The sequence below is a fragment of the Hemiscyllium ocellatum genome, chromosome 2 (assembly GCF_020745735.1).
Source record: "Hemiscyllium ocellatum isolate sHemOce1 chromosome 2, sHemOce1.pat.X.cur, whole genome shotgun sequence".
NCBI lineage: Eukaryota > Metazoa > Chordata > Chondrichthyes > Orectolobiformes > Hemiscylliidae > Hemiscyllium > Hemiscyllium ocellatum.
The window spans coordinates 117,850,954-117,870,101 of record NC_083402.1 but is presented as its reverse complement, the minus strand read 5'-3'; the positions used below and the strand labels follow the sequence as shown (position 1 = coordinate 117,870,101).

Genomic DNA, 19,148 nt, shown 5'->3' with positions numbered 1-19,148 from the left:
TATTGGCGATTACTTTTATCTCACTGGAGCTGTTTCTCAGCATAAAAGAGCTGGGGACTTGTGTCCTGGCTGACATACAGTTCTCTAAATAATGTCTTGTTTAATTTACTATTTAATAAATTATGACTGGAAAATAGGTCGTTACTCCTGATCTTGTTCAGGATAGAAAAAGATATTTAATATTTTGAGGGCTGGACTAGTCCTCAAGAGAAGGGACTTATTATGGTTAAGCAGGGATTCAGAATTTGAGATATTTCTCGTGACTACTTTTCAAAATTCAGATTAACACAAAAATGAATATTTTGTTACAGTACATGGCTGCCAATGTCTGTAACCATCAAATAAAAGCAAGTGTCACAACTACTCCAAGCATGCGCCAAATAGTCTATAAATTTATGAATTTGTAGGAGTTCTTTGAGTTCCTTTTTAGCTTTTGAGTGCTTCAATTTAAGAGTAACCAGCAGCACTATTTTATCCTTTGAATAACAGATCTTTATTTAGAAGCTGGTACTCCAGAGATTGCCTCTTCTCTTTCACACTAAAAACACTGCAAGTGAGATAAAAGGATATATAGTTACATAAGTTTAGAATTAACTTTCCGCAATAGTTATTAGCTAAGATACAAAGGTAAATGTTTAAATAAGGATGAGAATAATGTTTGGAGATGAAAATGAGATTAATATTCATTATGGTTGCTGCCCTGGTTTGTTTGAAGAATTTTTCTGAAGGGAAGGGGTTGAACACAATAGCAGCTGTGATGGCTTCAACAGTCAACGAGCTAGAGGTTGCTCCCAGACGTCGACAGGGTCAATCAGGTCTCGGACAGCACTGGAGATTGTGGTTCTTGGGAGCCTGGTTCAGTATAGTGGTGCTAGACACTGCCCTCTGTATCGCTTGTGTTGAGAAATGACTGCTTAAAGATATTTCTCTCATGATTTGCTCACAGCCAGACTTTTATGCAGATCAAAACCTAAGATGGCTGCTCTTCCAAAACTGTCAAATTATTGTTTCCTTAGTAGGTATTTGGGCAAGGATGGGTGTAGACTTTGTCTTTTAGTCAAAGTAATTTAACTTAACTATTTCAGACATTAACTCGAATGGCTGTCATCCTATCGGGTTTTTGGTGAGACTGGAAGAGCTAATAAGGAAACAGTGCCTTTGGGGTTTTGTTCCCCTCAGAAGTGTTCATTGAATTTCAAAAGGTTTCTTGTGATTTATTCATAGGACAAGTAGTGTGATCCCAATACCAGCTGAATCCTCAAGGGTAGTCTTGTGATTTCTGGCAACCATTTTAAAGACCGATTAGTTTGCTTAACAAAACAGATAGCCTTACAATTACACATTTGCGTCACCTGACAAAGGAAAAATAATAATTTATAACATAAGGAATACTTTTAAACTGTAATGATCTAGGTAAATACGGCATCCAAAGTAGGCACAAGATGATCCCATAAATAATAAATGACCAATTAAACTGTTTCTAGATGGGCACATTGCAAAATATTAAAGTATTCATTGGAATAACTTAAAAGCAAAACACTAGAAATCTGATTCATTTTAATATAAACACTCTTGGGACACAATACAAATGTGATTACAAAAGCATCCTCTTGTTCCTTTTTTTCCCAAACAACATTGTAAATTCACTTCTCATTTTTGATTATACAAGAGAGGTCAAGCAGGGCTCCTACTGGTCTGTAAGAATAGTTTAAGGCATTTTTATTAATCAGTCGATCCTTTCACATTATACGCAATATCTGAGTAGCCTGATTCCTAGTTGGTTCCCCAATGGACTGTTCCAGAAGCCCATATCATACAACATACCAGGAATTTATCCTCCACAACATTAGTGCTGACTTGGTTACTAAGTTGATATGAAAGTTGCAGCTGTTGAGTTATATCTCACATTCACTGACTCAGCTTGGTTCTGGAAACTTATATACAGCTGTTTAATAATTTTCATTCTTAACTTTGCAATGTTCGCTTGCTCCTCTCAGCCTCAATGACCTTTTGTAAGGGTTCCCAATTTCCCTACTCTTATGGAGAGAAGTGCTTCCTGGCATTCCTCAAACAGCCTCACTCTAATTTTAAGGCCATATCTCCCATCCTCTTCTGGTCTGTCCCATCAGAGCAAATAGTCTTTCTCCAATTACTCCATGGATCATTGTTAATTCAAGCCGAATCTCTGTAACATGCCTTCAATGTAATATTTTCAACTAAGTTCAGAAACCCAATTTCTGAAATTCTAATCAGAATTTTAAAATACCCAGTTACCTTTAGTTGACTATTACACCAGAGATTCTTGGAAAAGGAAATTCCTATTACAATTCTACAATCTAGAAATGTAGAGGATCAGCATGGATACCACAGCCCCTTTAATAGCCATACTCTGAGGTCCGTTTCCAGCAGATACTTTGAAGGCTATTGTGAAAAGGGCAAGAATGTGAGGTTGTGAGGGGATAGGGCAGATGGGTGAGGTAGATGAGCGAGGTGGAAGTGGGTAGAGGGCCATGCAAGTGAATGAGTGCTTAGGAAAAATTTATATCAGTGTGTGCGCACATGCCTGGGGGTGGGGGGGGGGGTGTGGTTGTTGTTGGATGTTATGAATTGGAATGTCAAAGTGGGCTGAAGGGATCTACTATGTTGGCATCAACTTGTGAGGGGGAAGGGGGCAATGTTAGGTTGGGTTCGGCAAGGCTCAGTTGCATGGAGGTTGATCTGGCTGAATCGGATCAAGGAGTGGATAGGTATTATCCCAGGGCTGTAGTTTGGAGGCAGGGGAAGGGGAATAGGGAAGGAAAGTCAGTGCTGGGTTGACAGCTACAATTTTTTTATTCCTCCAACTTTTTTTTGCTAACCCTCTGAATTCTGATGCTCTGGGGCTTTTTAAGAGGATTCCTGATAGAGGATAATTACTCATAGGAATTCTCAATTTCCCAGGTAATTTCCCCAGGGTCAACTGCATAGTGCTTTCCATAGGGATCTAAGCCCAGCCTATGTTGCTTTGACGACTATCTGGTCATTGGAATATCGGCCTTTCTGCTGAAACTCGTTTTTTCTGCCAAACATATCCTACATTGAAATTGAATTGTCTCCCACAGAAAATAGCGCGCTAAGATGATACATTTTGAGTCCAGTGACCCTTCTTCAGAACAGAATGTAGCAAGAGTCTAGATCAGTTATAAAATCGAGGGATAATAATAGCATGGATAAGCTTTCAAAAGATGGGACAGGGATGAAACCAGGAAATATGGGGAGGTAATGGCATGGTGATAAAGTAGGAATCGCTCGAATTTGGATGTTCAACAGAAAGGACAACAAACCCTCCAGCACCAGGTAAGAGATGGTGCTTACTTTTTGTCAAACCAAATGTCTTAAAGTTTTAAAAGGTTAGCACATAAGAATGTAAGATGTCGGAATAAGAGTGGACTGTGGTCTGTCGATCATGATCACTGCTAATCCTGAGCTTCAGCTCCACTTTCTCACCTGTCCCCCATATTCCCTGAGACTAAAAATCCTTCTTTGGTTTTGAACATATCCAATAATTGAGAGTTTAAAACTCTGAGGTAGAAAATTTCAAAGTTTCACAATGAAAAAAAATTCTCGTCTCATTCCTAAATGATGAAACAATCCTGAAACTGGACCCCCTTGTTTTAGATTCCACAGCCAGTGGAAACAATGTCTTGTTGTCAAGCCCCTTCATCATCTTGAATGCTTCAGTGAGATTACTATCCACTTTTGTGAAATCCAGACAGCTCATTCAGCCTCTCATCATAGATCAACCCTATTATAGAGTAAAAAAAGCTACTGAGTACTGCTATACCTATACAAAACACAAGTAGTGAGATTCTGGCTGACTGCTATATTCAGTTCTAAGTACTACATTTCCCTTCAGCCAAGACATAAATGTTAGGAGGGTTCCAGGAAAGATTTACCAGAATCTTTCCAGAAAAGAGGGACTGAAGATTGGTTTGTTCTCCTAACAGAGAAGGAGAAGGGGCTATTTGATTGAGGTGCTTTAAAATAATGAAGGGTTTAGAAAGAATAAATAAATAAAATAATCTGTTTCCAGCGTTGACCGTCAATAGAGACAGATTTAAAGTGATGGCAAAGGTGGACAATGCACAATTATATCTTTTGAAGAGGTGTCATAAAATATTTACCAGGGTGTTGTTGGGAATGGAAGATTTGAGTTCTAAAGATAGGCTGGGCCTTTTATTCACTGGAGTGTAGTTGATAAGGGGTGATCTTATTGAGAGGCATAGTCAAGGTGAATAGCAAGAGTCTTTTTCCCGGGGGGGGAATTTCAAAACCAGGGGGCATATTTTTAAGGTGAGATAACAATGATTTAAAAAGAGGCCATGAGACACAGCTTTTTTATACTGTGGTTCATGTGTGGAATGAGCTGCCAGAGGAAGTGGTGGATGCAGGTACAGTTAGAACATGCAAAAGACATTTGGATAATTATGTGAGCAGGAAAGGTTTGGAGGGATATGGGCTAAACAAAGGCATATGGGACTAGTCTGCTTTGGGAACATGGTCAGGTGGACTTGTTGGACCAAAGGGTCTGTTTCCATGCTGCATGACTCCATAATCGATACAATAATCCAAAGCTCCCAGACTAATATTCTGAAGATCTTGAGAGGTCGAACAGGCTGAGACTTTTTTCCTTGGAGCATACAGACTGAGGGGTGACCCTATGGAGGCGTATAAAATCATGAAAGTCACAGATAAGGTAGACAGTTGATAGCTTTTCCTCATGGTTAGGGTGTCTAAAACTACATGGCATAGGTTTAAGGAGGTACATACAAAAGAGTCCAGAGAGGCAATTTCTTCACAGAGGATGATGAGTGTCTGGAACATTTAGACAGCTGCATGGATGGTAATAGGTACAGAAGTAGATGGACCTAACGCAGAAAAATGGGACGAATCATGAAAACTGGGCAGCATACGCAAGTTGGTGTTCACGCTGCATACATCTATGATTTCCATGCAGTACATCTCTATGACTCTACGATATATGCACGAAATATTGGAATGATACGGTGATGAGACCCCATCGAAATTTATCATTAAAGGAAAATAAAGTGGACACAGAGGCGATAATTGCAACCAACCTGCTAGAACAATATCCAATGAGATCTTATGGAACAGTGGTATTACACAAAGACATAGATTTATACAGTATGGTAACAGACCCTTCGGTCCAACTTGTCCATGCTGACCAGATATCCGAAACTGATCTGGTCCCATTTGCCAGCATTTAGCCCCTATCCCTGTAAACACTTCCTATTTGTATAACCAGCCAGATGCCTTTAAATGTTGTAATTGACTCCTCTGGCAGTTTGTTCCATACACCCATCACCATTTGCCTGAAAATGTTTCCCCTTAGGTCCCTCTTAAATCTTTTCCCCCACTCCCCTTAAACCTATGCCCTCTAGTGTTGGACTCTTCCATGCTGGGGAAAAGACCTTGGCTATTCATCTATCCATGCTCATGATTTTATAAGTATCTATAAGGTCATCCCTCAGCCTCCGATCCTCCAGAAGAAAAAAGTTTTTTCACTCAGCAAATATTGGGAGAAAAATCATTTTCACTCAGTGAGTAGTTAAGTATGGAATGCACAACTGGGAAGATTGGTGGAGGCATGTTCAATTGAGCATTGAAGGGTGCTTTGGATGCTTATTTGTTCAGAAACGTTCTGCAAGGGTTCACGGGAGGTGGAGTGCTGAAGAAAATAGGAGATTATGATACTTGTTTGAAGAACTAGTGCAGGCACAAGAGGCCAATGGCCTTCTCCTATGCTGTAATAATTCTGTAATTTTCTGTGATTCTTTAGTTTGACATCGGATAATTTAACACATACAAAACTTAAAGGAGCTAAAAAGGTACTCAAGGCTGACTTTCCACATTCTGTTTTTGTATCCCCCTAATCAACATGTTCAGAGATGTTATTACACACCTCTGGAGGAGGTGGGACCTGAACCCAAGCTTCTCGGTCCAGGAGTGGGAACACTACCTGTGCACCATTCTACCTTCCATAAAATGGGAGGTCAGCCAAAACTCTGCTGCTCATCCTCACTCTCCAGTTCACCAAGCCCCGTGCTTGCAGGTAGCTGGAAAAGCTTGTAACTTTCAAATATCTTGTTTAGAACTTCTGCATCTTTGCTTGCATGAGTTTGAGAAATAAAACTAATTGCTCACTCAAGAAACCTGGCTGTCAGATCTCTTACATGAAACTAAATACAGTGGTATCACCTCCCTTTGAAATTCAAACTCTGCTGTAACCAGCTCAAAAGCGAAGAGAGAAGTCGGTTCATCTCTCCTGACTTAGGTGTAACAATACAAATGTCTGAAAAGGTTTTTCAAATTTAGTATAGAAAACAAGGCCCAAGTGGAGACTAATCTTAATACAGGGGAAAAAAAACACAGTATACTAGGGATATTTACTTTGAAAGGCATTAGCATGAAAAATATAACAAAACTTCATATCGTTTTTCATATTAATTCATCATTCATGGATCTTCTCAGGCTGTGCAGTAAGAACTTATCTTCCCTCAAAGTATCAGCCAACAAATCCCCATCCATGGATTTCTAACACCACTGCAGCACCCTGCTCTCTTCAATCCAGAAGCCATCAAGTGTTCCATTTAGGCAAGTTTGAGAAATATTGTCCTCTCCATTGCTACTGCTTTGGCTTTGCCTTTCAGGAGTGCTTGCTTTCACAGACAGCCCAAAATACAAACCATTGGGATCAGAGTTTGGATGCATGCAACAAATTTTAAAATTCTAATGTGGTAATCAAATAGTTTTATTGGACTATTTAAAACATAAATGGGCAGCAATTTAATCAGAATTTTAATGAGGCATGCCATTAAACACAATACCTGAAGTAATGATTCAACTGGCTGCTGAAATAATCACCCTTTTGTACCAGGAGATATGGTTGCATGCTGGGCTCAAGGAATTAATTAATATGCTGTGTTCTGCTTGAAGGCTCATATTTTTTACATTTATAATGAACCACAAAACACCTGATGCCCAAGAGAACACACACAACTGGCAACAAAAGAACACAAAACTAATGTTCCCATAGTGAACTCCGCTTTTTAAATCATAGTCAACCAAAATGAATCTAGACAAAATAAAATGAGTACAGTCACTGAAACATATATTGTCCCTTTGTGTTGTACCTTCACGACAGTGAATGGCTAAGTTTATAAAAGCAAATGAATGCAGATGCAGAAAATCTGAAGTAAGTGGTGGAAACACTCAGCAGGGCTGTGTGGAGAAAGCAAACAGTTCCCATTTTAAACTGGTGACTTTTGTCAGACTTAAGGTGCATTAATTCTAGATGTAGCATTAACAAACCGACATCACTGAGGGATTTGCCTTCTGTTTTATAGTGGTTTTCCTTGAATATTGTTCCATTTGTCTTTAACAAATGTAGCTAGCTTCTCATGTTGTAAATCTGTAAAAAGACCTTTCTCCAGAATAGAAGGCACACATTTTATTGTTGCTTAAGAAAATGGACAGTTCTTTAGATTTCCACCCGATTTTAAGTTGGGACACATTCAATGGACTAACTGAAGCAATGCCATTCCACTCCTTCACTCTTACCCTGCCCCAGAGGTCAGTTGTTTTTGACTCAGCCTCCCATTCAGGGCTCTTGGGAAACACTGAGCATACGTGATGCGCGAGTCTTTCAACTCAACAGTGCTGCAGGCCAAGCACAGCTCCTTATTTATAGCAATAAGTATTGTATTCCAGGTTTAAAGTTCCAAAACCTCTGAAAAGTTATAAACTGTGTAAAGTTAGATAGCTGAGGGCAGGTCAGGGGATGTTATCGCTAAGAATATGAGGCCGGGTTGCTATGTTTGGAGGGCGGGTGGGTAAGTGATGGTTTCAATTTGGTTTGGGTGGAATCAGTTGGGTGGATGCATGCGAGTGTGTGGAGGTATGTGGGTATGTTTGTGCATACAAGGTGCGTAACTGTGTGGTTTGGGGTAGGGGATAGTGGTATCTGGGTGAGTGCGCGTATGTCACTTTTATACTTACCCAGGAATTGCAGCAGCTTTTAATCCCTATAACCTTCCCTGACTAACTATTCAGTGAACTAAGTTGGAATCCTCAAAGATCTCTGATTTGGGTAATTGAGCTTTTTCCAGACAGACCAATTACCACACAGTCATTGCATCCAAGCTTGTAAGATTCTGAACTGCACCTTCCAGATTACATTGCTACAATGGCCTGGGCTATGATTATTAATAATAGACTAGGGGACATTTCTCCAGAAAACTGATGGTTGAGTTGTAAATTAAAAATACACCTTTAAAAATATTACAACGGTTTTCTAGGGTTCAAAACGTGAAATTGTAAATATCGGATGATCACAAATATATCCATTAGGAAATTTTGGAAGTATTTCTAATAAAAAAATAAAGTTGTTAGAATATGAAACTTGCTGGACTGGTTGATGTGAATGCCATAAGTGTATTTAAGAGGAAACTAGATAAAGATGAAGAGAGAAAGGTATAGAAGGATATACAAAAGAGGGATAAGAGGAGGCATGTCTGAAACATGAACATTCGTAGATTAGTTTGGTTAAAGGGCTTAATTTGCTGTTCTAAGTAATATTAGTTCTAAAATCATGAATGTGGCACAAATAGTTTTTGTATGATATAAACAGGAAAGAATTTGCTACAATTAATAACTTGCGACTCAGTGTTTGGGAGAAAACAGTAAGCAAATTGGTATTGATAGCAGACAGAACTATCTATATAAAATAACTTACAAAGCTAGGAGATGAAAACTTTAGCATTCTTTTCTCACCTTAAAACTGATTTTGTCTGAAGGGTTCTTCTCTCTCCTTCCCTGAAGATCTCCACACCTTGCTGAAAGTATAACAATGCAGTGCCACTTACCCTCTGGGATCTCAGTCAAGTAGCCATTACGTTTGAATGATGAGTATCAGCAGGAAGAATCACTGCCATGCCAAATCTCACCCTTGCCTAAAGCACACTATCAGCGAGACTTGCTGGTTAGTGATCAGCACTGAAACTTGGTTTAACTGGCGATTCCTCTTTGCCCTAACCTTAACCAAAGCAACTGCAGAATCTTCATTACCATTCTTGCAGAACTCTCAAGAGGCTGCAAACCTAGGATGAAGCCAGAAATTACACTTGTTTGCAAGTTTAGTAACACACGTGTGTGTGTGTGTGTGTGTGTGTGTGTGTGTGTGTGTGTGTGTGTGTGAGAGAGAGAGAGAGAGAGAGAGAGTGAGAGAGTGTGTGTGTGTGTGAGAGAGTGAGTTTGAGTGTGTGTGTGTGTGTGTGTCTGTGTCTGGGGGGGAGGGGGGGTGAGAAAAGAGAACAAGAGTGAGGGATAGAGGAAGAGGAGAAGAGAAAAAAAAGGGGCTGAATCATCACTGAAACTCTCCCTTTATTTCTTTCACTCATGTTTAGAGCAGGTAATACAGAAACAAAAGGCTGCAGATACTGGAAATCTAAAATAAAAACAAATGTTCATCAGGTGCGTCGTTATCTGTGAAAACAATTTCACATCAGTCAACATTTAATCAAAACTAGAAAGAGTTAAATAATTAACAAGTAACCTCCTCCACCTACCCACTTTCCCTGTTTCTGTACATCTGTTACACCTTACCTGATGATGAAAGGTTGTCAAAACTCAAAACGTTAACAGGCCCTTTCTCCAAATGCTGATAAGAAACACCAAACATTTCCTATTTTTTATAGCCTGAGTAACTAACACTAATTCTGAACGTGGCCTGACAGTTTTTGAGCATCGTTACCCATAGTTATTGTAAGCTTAGTTGAAAACAATACTCTTTCAAAGGAACAAGTGATGAATACTATTGATGTTTTACAAAATACTGTACAACTAAGAAAGCCTTTCCTGTGTAAGCAGTTTTAAAAAAAGCTGCATTTCATCTTTAGCAGGTTACTGACAAAATTAAATCCATTAGATTAAATTCCCTACAGTGTGGAAACAGGCCCTTCAGCCCAACAAGTCCACAGCGACATTCCGAAGAGCAACCCCACCCAGACCCATTCCCCTACCCTACGTTTTCTTTTACTCCTGACACTACTGGCAATTTACCTTGGCCAATTCACGTAACCTGAACATGTGTGTGTCCGTGGGAGGAAACCGGAGCACCCGGATGAAACCCCACACAGACACGGGGAGAATGTGCAAGCTCCACACAGACTGTTGCCCGAGGCGGGAATTGAACCCGGGTTGCTGGTGCTGTGAGGCAGCAGTGCTAACCAACTAAGCCACCGTGCCGCCCTATGTGAGGGACATCTGGTGAAGATTCAATTAAGAGATAAACAGCTTCACTAAAAGCCAAATATACTATTTCAGTCATAACTGAATTACTGAGAATACATTTATACACAAATATTATAAGACAACAGCTATTGTAAATTTCCTCTCATGACAGTATCTTTTTAAATTTACTCAATTTCGAATGCAGGAGCTTGTCAATTCCAATTAGCAGCATGTAAAGATTGAGGTCATTTTGTGTAATGATTCAACCACGAGAAGCAGACACAACAAAGACTGCCTTTCTCACAGCAGATGCTGAATTCAGATGGTGCATAGCAAAAGCCCTGCCATTTGTTGAAGTTCTAAAAATATCCGCAAAATTATGATCAGCTAATATTTGTTCTAGAACATTTGGCATCTTTTTGTGTCGATGAATTTAAGTCTGGGGCCAGTCACAAAAGCTAAACATAAGCAAACTTTTGTGTTCAGATTTTAAAACACAGATTGGGTGCTTCCTTTTCTCTTGTACAAAATATCCATATGCAAAATCGGCAATGAAACGTCATGTCCACTGACACAATCAACCGATGAACAGATCGATAAATGTTCTCTTCCCTTTAAATCGGTGTTCATTCTGGTATGAAAAATGAAGCCCTGTTTGCATTTTTTCTTATCAGTTTAATAGTCATTATTTTGTGTGGTTATTCTGGATCCAAACGTGGCAACACAGGAAGAATAAGATTTCCAAATGCAGAGTCCTGAGTTATGAAATATCCTGAAGAATGTGCATGTGCATGCTGAGGAACAAATGAAAATATACCAGTTAGATTTCTTAAACAGACATCATCCAAGAATTGAGTGTAAAGGACAAAACTAAATTTGTTCCCAGAGAGAAAAAAATAATTTACACTTGGTGCAAAAGCAAATTGAAGACTACTTACAAATGGTAACCAAAGGATTACAATATTATCAACCAAAACACCAAATCAGCAAAGCATCACTACAATTTTAGATGCCACAAATAGAAACAATATATGTCATTTTAATCTGAAATAGGTGTTAATTCATGGATTACATAAATAAACGAATGCATAGTTTAATAGTGTGATATTCTTACATTAGGTGTTCCCCAGAACTTTGCGAGGGAAGATGCTGAGATGCCCCATGTTGAGAAATCTGTATCACTGAAAGCCACGGGTAAGATGTCACATAACTCAAGGTTGGTTAATGTGGTGCCATTATTTAAGAAAGGCGGTAAAGAACAGCCAGGAAAGTATAGACCAGTGAGCCTTACATCAGTGATGGGTAAGTTGTTGGATGGAATCCTGAGGGACAGGATTTACACACATTTGGAAAGGAAAGTGCTGATTAAGGATAGTCAACATGGCACTGTGCGTGGGGAATTGTGTCTCACGAGCTTGACTGAGGTTTTTTGACAATATAACAAAAAAGATTGAAGGCGGCAGAGCGATAGCAATGCAATCAACAAGGTTCTTCATGACAGACTACTTAGCAAGTTAGATCACACTGGATCCAGGGTGAGCTAGCCAATTGGACACAAAATTGACTTGAAGATAGGAGACAGAGGGTTGTTGTGGAGGGATACTTTTAGGACTGGAGGCCTGTGACCAGTGCTGAGTCCATTGCTTTTCATAATTTATATAAATAATTTGGATGTGCATATAAGAGGCACGATGAGCATGTTTTCAGATGACACTAAATATAGGTGGTGGTGGAGGACAGTGAAGAAGGTTATCTCAGAGTGCAACAGGACCTTGATCAGATGAGCCAATGCGCTGAGGAGTGGTAAATGGAGTTTAATTTATATAAATGAGAGATATTGCATTTTGGTAAGGCAAACTAGCGCAGGACTTATACAGATACCAGTAAGGCCACTGGGAGTGTTGCTGAACAAGGAGACCTAGGGATGCAAGTGCATAGTTCCTTGAAAGTGAAGTCGCAGGCGTGTTTGGCACACTTGCCTTCATTGGTCAGAACCTTGACTATAGGAGTTGGGATGTCATGTTGTGACTGTACAGGATATTGGTGAGGCCCCTTTTAGAATACGGTGTACAATTCTGGTTGCCCTTCTAGTGGAAGGATGTTGGTAAACCTGATTGGTTGCAGAAAAGATTTACAAGGATGTTGTTAGTTGGAGTCTGAGTTATAGACAGAGGCTGAATAGGCTGGGGCTTTTTTTCCCTGAAGTGTCAAAGACTGCAGGGTGATCTTATAGAGATTTATAAAATGATGAGGGACAAAGCTAGGGTCAATAGCCAAAGTCTTTTTCCTAGGATTGGGGAGTCCAAAACTAGAGGGCATAGGTTTAAGGTGAGTGGGGAAAGATTTAAAAAAGGACCCGAGAGGTAACTTTTCAAGCAGAGGGTAGTGCATGTATGGAATGAGCTGCCAGAGGAGGCATTTACATTTACAAGGCATCAGGAAGTTCACAGGACGAGGCAGGGTTTAGAGGGATATGGGCCTAGGTCAGAATGGAATGTCTGGTCGGCGTCGACAAGTTGGACTAAAGGGTCTTTTCCCGTGCTGCGACTCTACATGCACCTCCACTTTGAACATATAGTAGCATAGGACCATGAGTAGATGATTCAGCTTGTTGAACCTCCTCCACTATTCAATGCGATCATGGTTGATCAATATTTCAATGTTTTTTTTTGACACATCCCATCACGGCAACTCTTGTGTTATTGGTAATTAGAAATCTATTAATCACTACCTTAAATGTTTCAAAGTGGTTTATAAATTACAACTCTATATCAGTTGACTATTGCTCTGTAGATTGCGGTTTTGTAATAGCAAGTCCTTAAACACAGCAAGGAAATGAAGGAGTTGCCAATTTGTTTCAAAGTGGTGGAAAAGAGGGGCTGGTCCTGCAATGAGGAATACCATGCTCTTTTTCAATCTTTTGTGCACATTTGAACAAACAAATTGGAGCCCAAATTACTACCTTAACTAAAAGCAATGCATGGATATGAGGATCAACTGAACATAAATAAAAGTTATAAGTTTTTGAGTCATTCTATGGTTATTAAAATTGTAATTATATCTTTAGCACTTGTGCATAAAACAAAATCAAAAAAGCTACAGGAACAGAAGACAGACAATAAATATCTCTGCCAGGGACACCCATACCCCACAATCACGAAAGTGCAAACCACCTGATCATAATTTCATATATGTAGCAAGATTAGTTATTAACAAACAGTCACAGATTGCTAGGAACAAATATTTAAAACTAATTCAAGTTCCTTCAGATATGACGAGGTCTTCCATGTTGATTTGAAAGGAAGTGTATCTAGGCTTCTGTGTTGGTTTACTGGAATGCTTGTGAATATAACAAGCTGTTTTCTCACAGCTCTTTGAATTCTCTACTGGCTGAGACAAATCAACTTTGAATCACTGTCTCCTCCCTGTGGAATGTAATCCAATTGTAGCAGAGTAGGAGGCTGGGCAGTGGGGGAAATTTGCAGACCTTTGTTTTGGTGCTTGAACATGTTGTACACCAAACCACTGACAAAGTCGTAACACTTGACATGGGTTGCAATAGCTTGAGGTAGATTATTTGCATAACAACAATCTTACGAAGATGGTGACAGCGGTTGGTAGTAAATACATTGTGGTCCTGCAAATTGGATTAATACATCGCAAGCCTATTTCTGACATGAAATGGTGTAGTATCTTAAATTTTGATCAAAATCTTTTGTACCCTTTAAGCGTTATTTTCACTTAAATTTGGATGTTGCAAGCTCTGTCTCACTAGCAATCCAAACGACAATCTCTCCACACATTAGAAATGAATTACTGATAAACCTTGTTGAATGTTTCTTCTGTTGGAATTGCAAGTCTCATAATCTCTCTATTCTCCTTCCTAAAACCTCCAGGCACAATGACCCATTCATTATATACTATAAAACCTTGCTACAGAAAATGCTGTTTAACTGTATAAATAGTTTTCAAATAACCTTAAAAAAGCCTCTGAAATCTCATTTTACACTCGGGCATTGATCTCGAGTTTGATCTCGGGCATTTTTAAAGATAATTTTTAAGAACCACACCATTAAAAATTCAGCCTTTGTGATTTACATATACTGCATCAAATTGTGCATTTGGGGAAGTTCATATGCAGAGACAGTACAATTGTACGAATATACCAGGCAAATTCGCAATGAAATGAAAAGCTAATCCATTACCTTTGTTCCGTTAATGAACTAACAAACAAACATGAGAATACACTTTCCACATCATGAGCATAGCTGAGCAAATCCTTGTGAAGAACTACCTGCAAGGCTGCTTTCTGTTGTGCCGCTATGTGCTGTTGTTCAGCATGGTCTCGAAAATCTTTAGCAAAGGCAGGTCTTGATAAAGGGATACTGTGAGGGAGAAATGAGAGAAAAGTAGTTCTGTATTCAAACCTTTAGGAAATGCAAAAGTCGTTTTATGAAGTGTAGACATAATTGTTCTCTGTATCAAAATACCAATCAGGGCAGCATAACCCATCTAGCATATTCATCATTTGATAATGGCTGTTCATCTAATTTTAATATGGAAGGACAAAATGTGTCGGCGCAGGGTAGAAAGGCTGAAGGGCCTGTTCCTGTGCTGTATTACTTTTATTTCTACTTTACTTTCTTGCTTAATCTCCATATCGCCTATGCAAACGTCCATCAATTTCTGACTAGAATATCTTCAAGAACTGAGCACGATCAGCTCAGATTGAAAATTCCAAGTTTTCATAATTTGTTGCGAGAAGGAATTCTCATTCCAAATGGCTGAGCCACTATTCTAAGGTTTAGACCTTAGGTCTAGATTCCTCAAATGGGGGAGATCTTTCCAGCTTTTAAAATGCTGTTATGTTTCATGAGATCTCTCCTCAATTTACTAAACTCCAAGAAATACAGGCAATCAAAATTAGGTCTTAAATGTATTTATGGCCAAAGCCTTAAACTATTATCAAATTAATGGAAATACCAAACACCTCATGACTAGAGGAACATATTTGTAGCTACACTGTTTAAACACCAAAATTGAAGGTATGACCAATCATAATCTGAATTCCTGCGGTGAACGTCAACCAAATGAGTGCTGCAACATGTATGCATTTGTTCAAGTGTATGTATTTTGTGCTGTAAGATTAATATGAAAGTAAATGAGGTAGGATAGCAATGAGTGCAATATTCCTGACACTGGGTTTTAATAGTATTTCAATGAAGCAGTCACATTAATACTGGCTGTGTAAGAGTCAGAGACAATGAAATGTTTCACAAGGATTAAAGCTCAGTACAAGAGTTAAGACTAGAATTAGCATTTTCTTTTAAAAAGGAGTAAATCCATAAACCTATAACCATACATTGACTGGAGTGAACCTGGCCATATAACAATAAAGGTGCTCAATTTATACCATCCAAAAATAAACAAAAATTGCAGGAGTTACATTGTCAGGAAGTTTGTAAGGCAATTTTCAAGTGATTTCAGTTTAAGAACTGAGATTACACAATTAAGATGTATTTGATAGCTAAATGAGATGGAAGTTACAGCACTAAACATTTGGACTGAAAAGTTTGAACTAAGTTCTGAAGAAGAGTCACCGGACTTGAAATGTTAACACTGTTTTCTTCCCACAGGCGTTGCCTGACCCGATGAGTTTCTCCAGTGATTTCAGTTTTCTTTCTGCATCTTTTTAATCCTTGCATGTTGCTTGTTAATATAAATGCAGATAGAAGAGTTGGAAACTTCTGAAATAATGTTTGCATGATTGAGGTTATTTCTGAAAACGCATTGCAAAGTGAGCTAGCCGTCCCTTGAATACACATTTCCACCTCCTTGCTGCCATGCAGAACAGCCTGTAGGAAATATCTGGTACACTATACCTGGCTCCAGGGTTGTTCATTGCTGACTGATTCTGCATTATCAATTTTTTCTTCTCCTGTTTGAGCTCTGCCAGGATAGCAGCACGGTTTTTGTTCTGAAAGTCTTAAAAGAAAATTAAGAAATATGAAAGAGAAAAACATGGGTCAGGGCTCACCTTAAACCACAGAATTTTAATAAAGTAGGAAATATCCTGGCATGAAAAAATTCACTGTACAGTTTAAAGAGACTAGTCAACTTGGAGCCAGTTTCAAAGGAAAGATGGTCATCTGAAAAAACAACTTTGTTGTTTCCTTGATATGAATCAAAAAGTATATTTCAGGATTTGCTTACTCCTGTAAAAAGGACTGAAGTGTGAAGCCCGAAATAAAATTGTACTTCCACACTGCAGCACAGACTAAGCAGGATTTTACATTGCAAACCACCAGACATCTTAGCTGAATGAAATATATCCAGAACAGATCTAGCTGCTCAAAACTGAGAATTGATGAGATACTGCAAAGTCTCAGCTGCAGAAGGATGGTGTACCATCACAATCTATAATCTGATGGTCTAGCATAACCCTTGCTCCAATAAGCTTCAAACCAGAGAACCAACTGGTAAAATGAACATAGGAGAGCATGCCAAAAGCAGCATCAAATATAATTGAATTAGGGGTGCTAATCTGGTGATTACCTGCTTGCTGAATAGCCAAAGCAGCATACTGTGGACAGAACAAAGCAAATCCCCAATCAATGGATCAGATCTCAGCTCTGTAGTCCTGTCACAACCAGATGTAAATGACAGAAAAAGGAAGAAAAGATGTGTCCCAAAGAATATGTAAAAATAAATTCCTAAAATTTAGAAGTAGTTAATTCAGCATTCTTCTCAGTTATCCATCCCATCTTGATTTTTACATGAAGAAAAGCAAGCAGAATCCAAAGCCACCAAGTGCAGCCAAGAGGTTTGCAGCACATTGAATTTTTCCATTTGTCCTTCCAGAATATTTCATTGCAATTTCAATTCAATTATTATTTGCTTGAAAAAAAGAGAAAATTAGTTTGCTATCAGGACTGACCTTGTTTACTTACAGACAAGAATAACATGTACAAACCTTTTGAAAGGGATTCTCTGTTTCCGATTTTCTTTATTCTTAAAATGAAATAATAATACTGTACATTACAAAGAAAAACATGTAACGTTGTGGAAGTAGCAGAGTACGTGGATATCATTTTAAAAAAAGGTTTAAAACATTTCATATTCTAAAAGAAACAGAATTACTTGGTTGAATTATGTCTGCAGTAAGCCATAAGGTGTCGGAGGTGCCATATTTCTTCAAATAGACCCTTAAAAGTCAAAATGCTTTCAAGTGCAATGCATAGAGGTGGTTATCATCCATTAACTTAATTACTTCAGAGTCAGAGGAAGCTTTCAGAGGTAAACAATATCACTACTTCACATTATACTTATTTGGATGCATCACTATACATCTCAAACATATTTCCACTATTTACATATGAAGGCTACTCTGAGAAGACAGAAGTAGGTAACTAACACTGATACCCGAGCTAGTACTTCTACTGAAAAAAGAGACAAGAAATAAGATCAAAACTAATAAATACTCTATGGAAGTTCACACCATCCTAACAATCCAGATAGTGTGCATCGGGATAGAGGGAACAGCTGAATGTTATAGAAAGAAAGTAAATATTTCTGCAATTTCCGCAGAAACAAAGCAGCAGCAAAAGCTTATCCAGAAAACACCAAACTTGATGCCCTGCAAGCACTTGGTTTATTTCACTTGGAGAGGGAAATTGGTCCAAGTGCCTTAGCCTTAGGAAAGGGTGTCAGCTGAGACTCCCCATTAATTATCAGCATCCACTAACCCCAAAATGAGTTTACATGTACAGACGTAAGACAAGGTCAGGATCAGGCAACTTTGTAATAACCCGCAAAAGACAAACTGTCTGTTGGAATACTGGGAAAATGCAGGAGGGATTAAATTTACAGAAGGAAAGTAAATGTTTCTGGGATTCCTGGAGGATAATTTCAAGGCCACCAGTCAAAAGAACACATTAGCCTGAAAAATTCCCAACACAAGGACAGAGTTACCTTTCTAGAGGCTTTGATCCACTACTACACCTGGGTAAATGTCTATTCAAATTACTTGCAAATATAATAGTCATTTAGTGAAGACTGCTTCCCTTTTATCCCCACCCTAAGGAGACATTCACCCTCGGTTTATGGAATGCCCAAAACACACTGAGTTAGGAGAAGTCACAATGCTCACTTAATAAAATACTTCAAAATTGAAGGTGGAAACAGAAATTGCTGGAAAAGCTCAGCAGGTCTAGCAGCATAACATCTGGCAACATCAGAGATAACATTTCAGGTCAAGTGACCCTTGCTCAGAATGCATAACCTACATCAATGTTCTGAGTAAGGGTCACTTGACCTGAAACATTAACTAATATCACTCCACAGATGCTGCCAGACCTGCTGTGTTTTTCCAGCAATTTCTGTTTTTGTTTTGGATTTACAGCATCTACAGTTCTTTCGGTTTTTATTCTGCATTTTTGTAACCTCTTATTTTAAAATTAAAGCATGAGCAAGTATGTGGCCATGAAAGCGGAGCTCAGTACAGCAAACTGGTTTCCAAGACTTGGGGATAACTCTTTAGAAAAGCAGCAGACATTAGAGTTTTCAAAACACTCAGAATAAGTATATTTCTATTATGAAGAAAAATTCCAAAGGCAAGGCCCCATCATTTCTGGTTAACTGAAATCGATAAGGAAATACAAGGAAAAAGCATGTACAGTCAGTCACAGAGACCACAGAAACAGGTTCTTAGGAAGATCATATCCATGCTAGTCAAAACAGCTACCTAACTATTCTAACTCCATTTTCCAGCACTTGCCTCATGGCCTTATATGCTTTGGCACTGGAAGTGCATATCTAAATGCTTCTTAAATGTTATGGGACTTTCTGCCTTTGCCATC

At 38.8% G+C, this 19,148-nt stretch overlaps 1 protein-coding gene across 8 annotated transcripts in view; it reads right to left on the bottom strand.

The window, feature by feature from the left end:
- The window catches only part of inip (ints3 and nabp interacting protein), a 72,887-nt gene that overhangs the window by 27,697 nt on the left and 26,042 nt on the right, over positions 1 to 19,148 (bottom strand). For 3 of the 8 annotated variants that reach the window (XM_060845738.1, XM_060845742.1, XM_060845751.1), the window contains exons 3-6: positions 17,264 to 17,301; positions 16,173 to 16,275; positions 14,585 to 14,675; positions 8,705 to 11,084 (exon numbers count right to left, since the gene is read on the bottom strand). The exons of 2 other annotated variants lie outside the window; for them this stretch is intronic. In XM_060845738.1, coding sequence (XP_060701721.1) covers positions 10,989 to 11,084; positions 14,585 to 14,675; positions 16,173 to 16,275; positions 17,264 to 17,301 — 328 coding nt within the window. In that variant the 3' untranslated portion in view covers positions 8,705 to 10,988. Of the gene's footprint in view, positions 1 to 8,704; positions 11,085 to 14,584; positions 14,676 to 16,172; positions 16,276 to 17,263; positions 17,302 to 19,148 lie in introns of those variants that run through there. 3 more of the 8 variants (XM_060845759.1, XM_060845712.1, XM_060845769.1) reach the window with 1 other exon arrangement.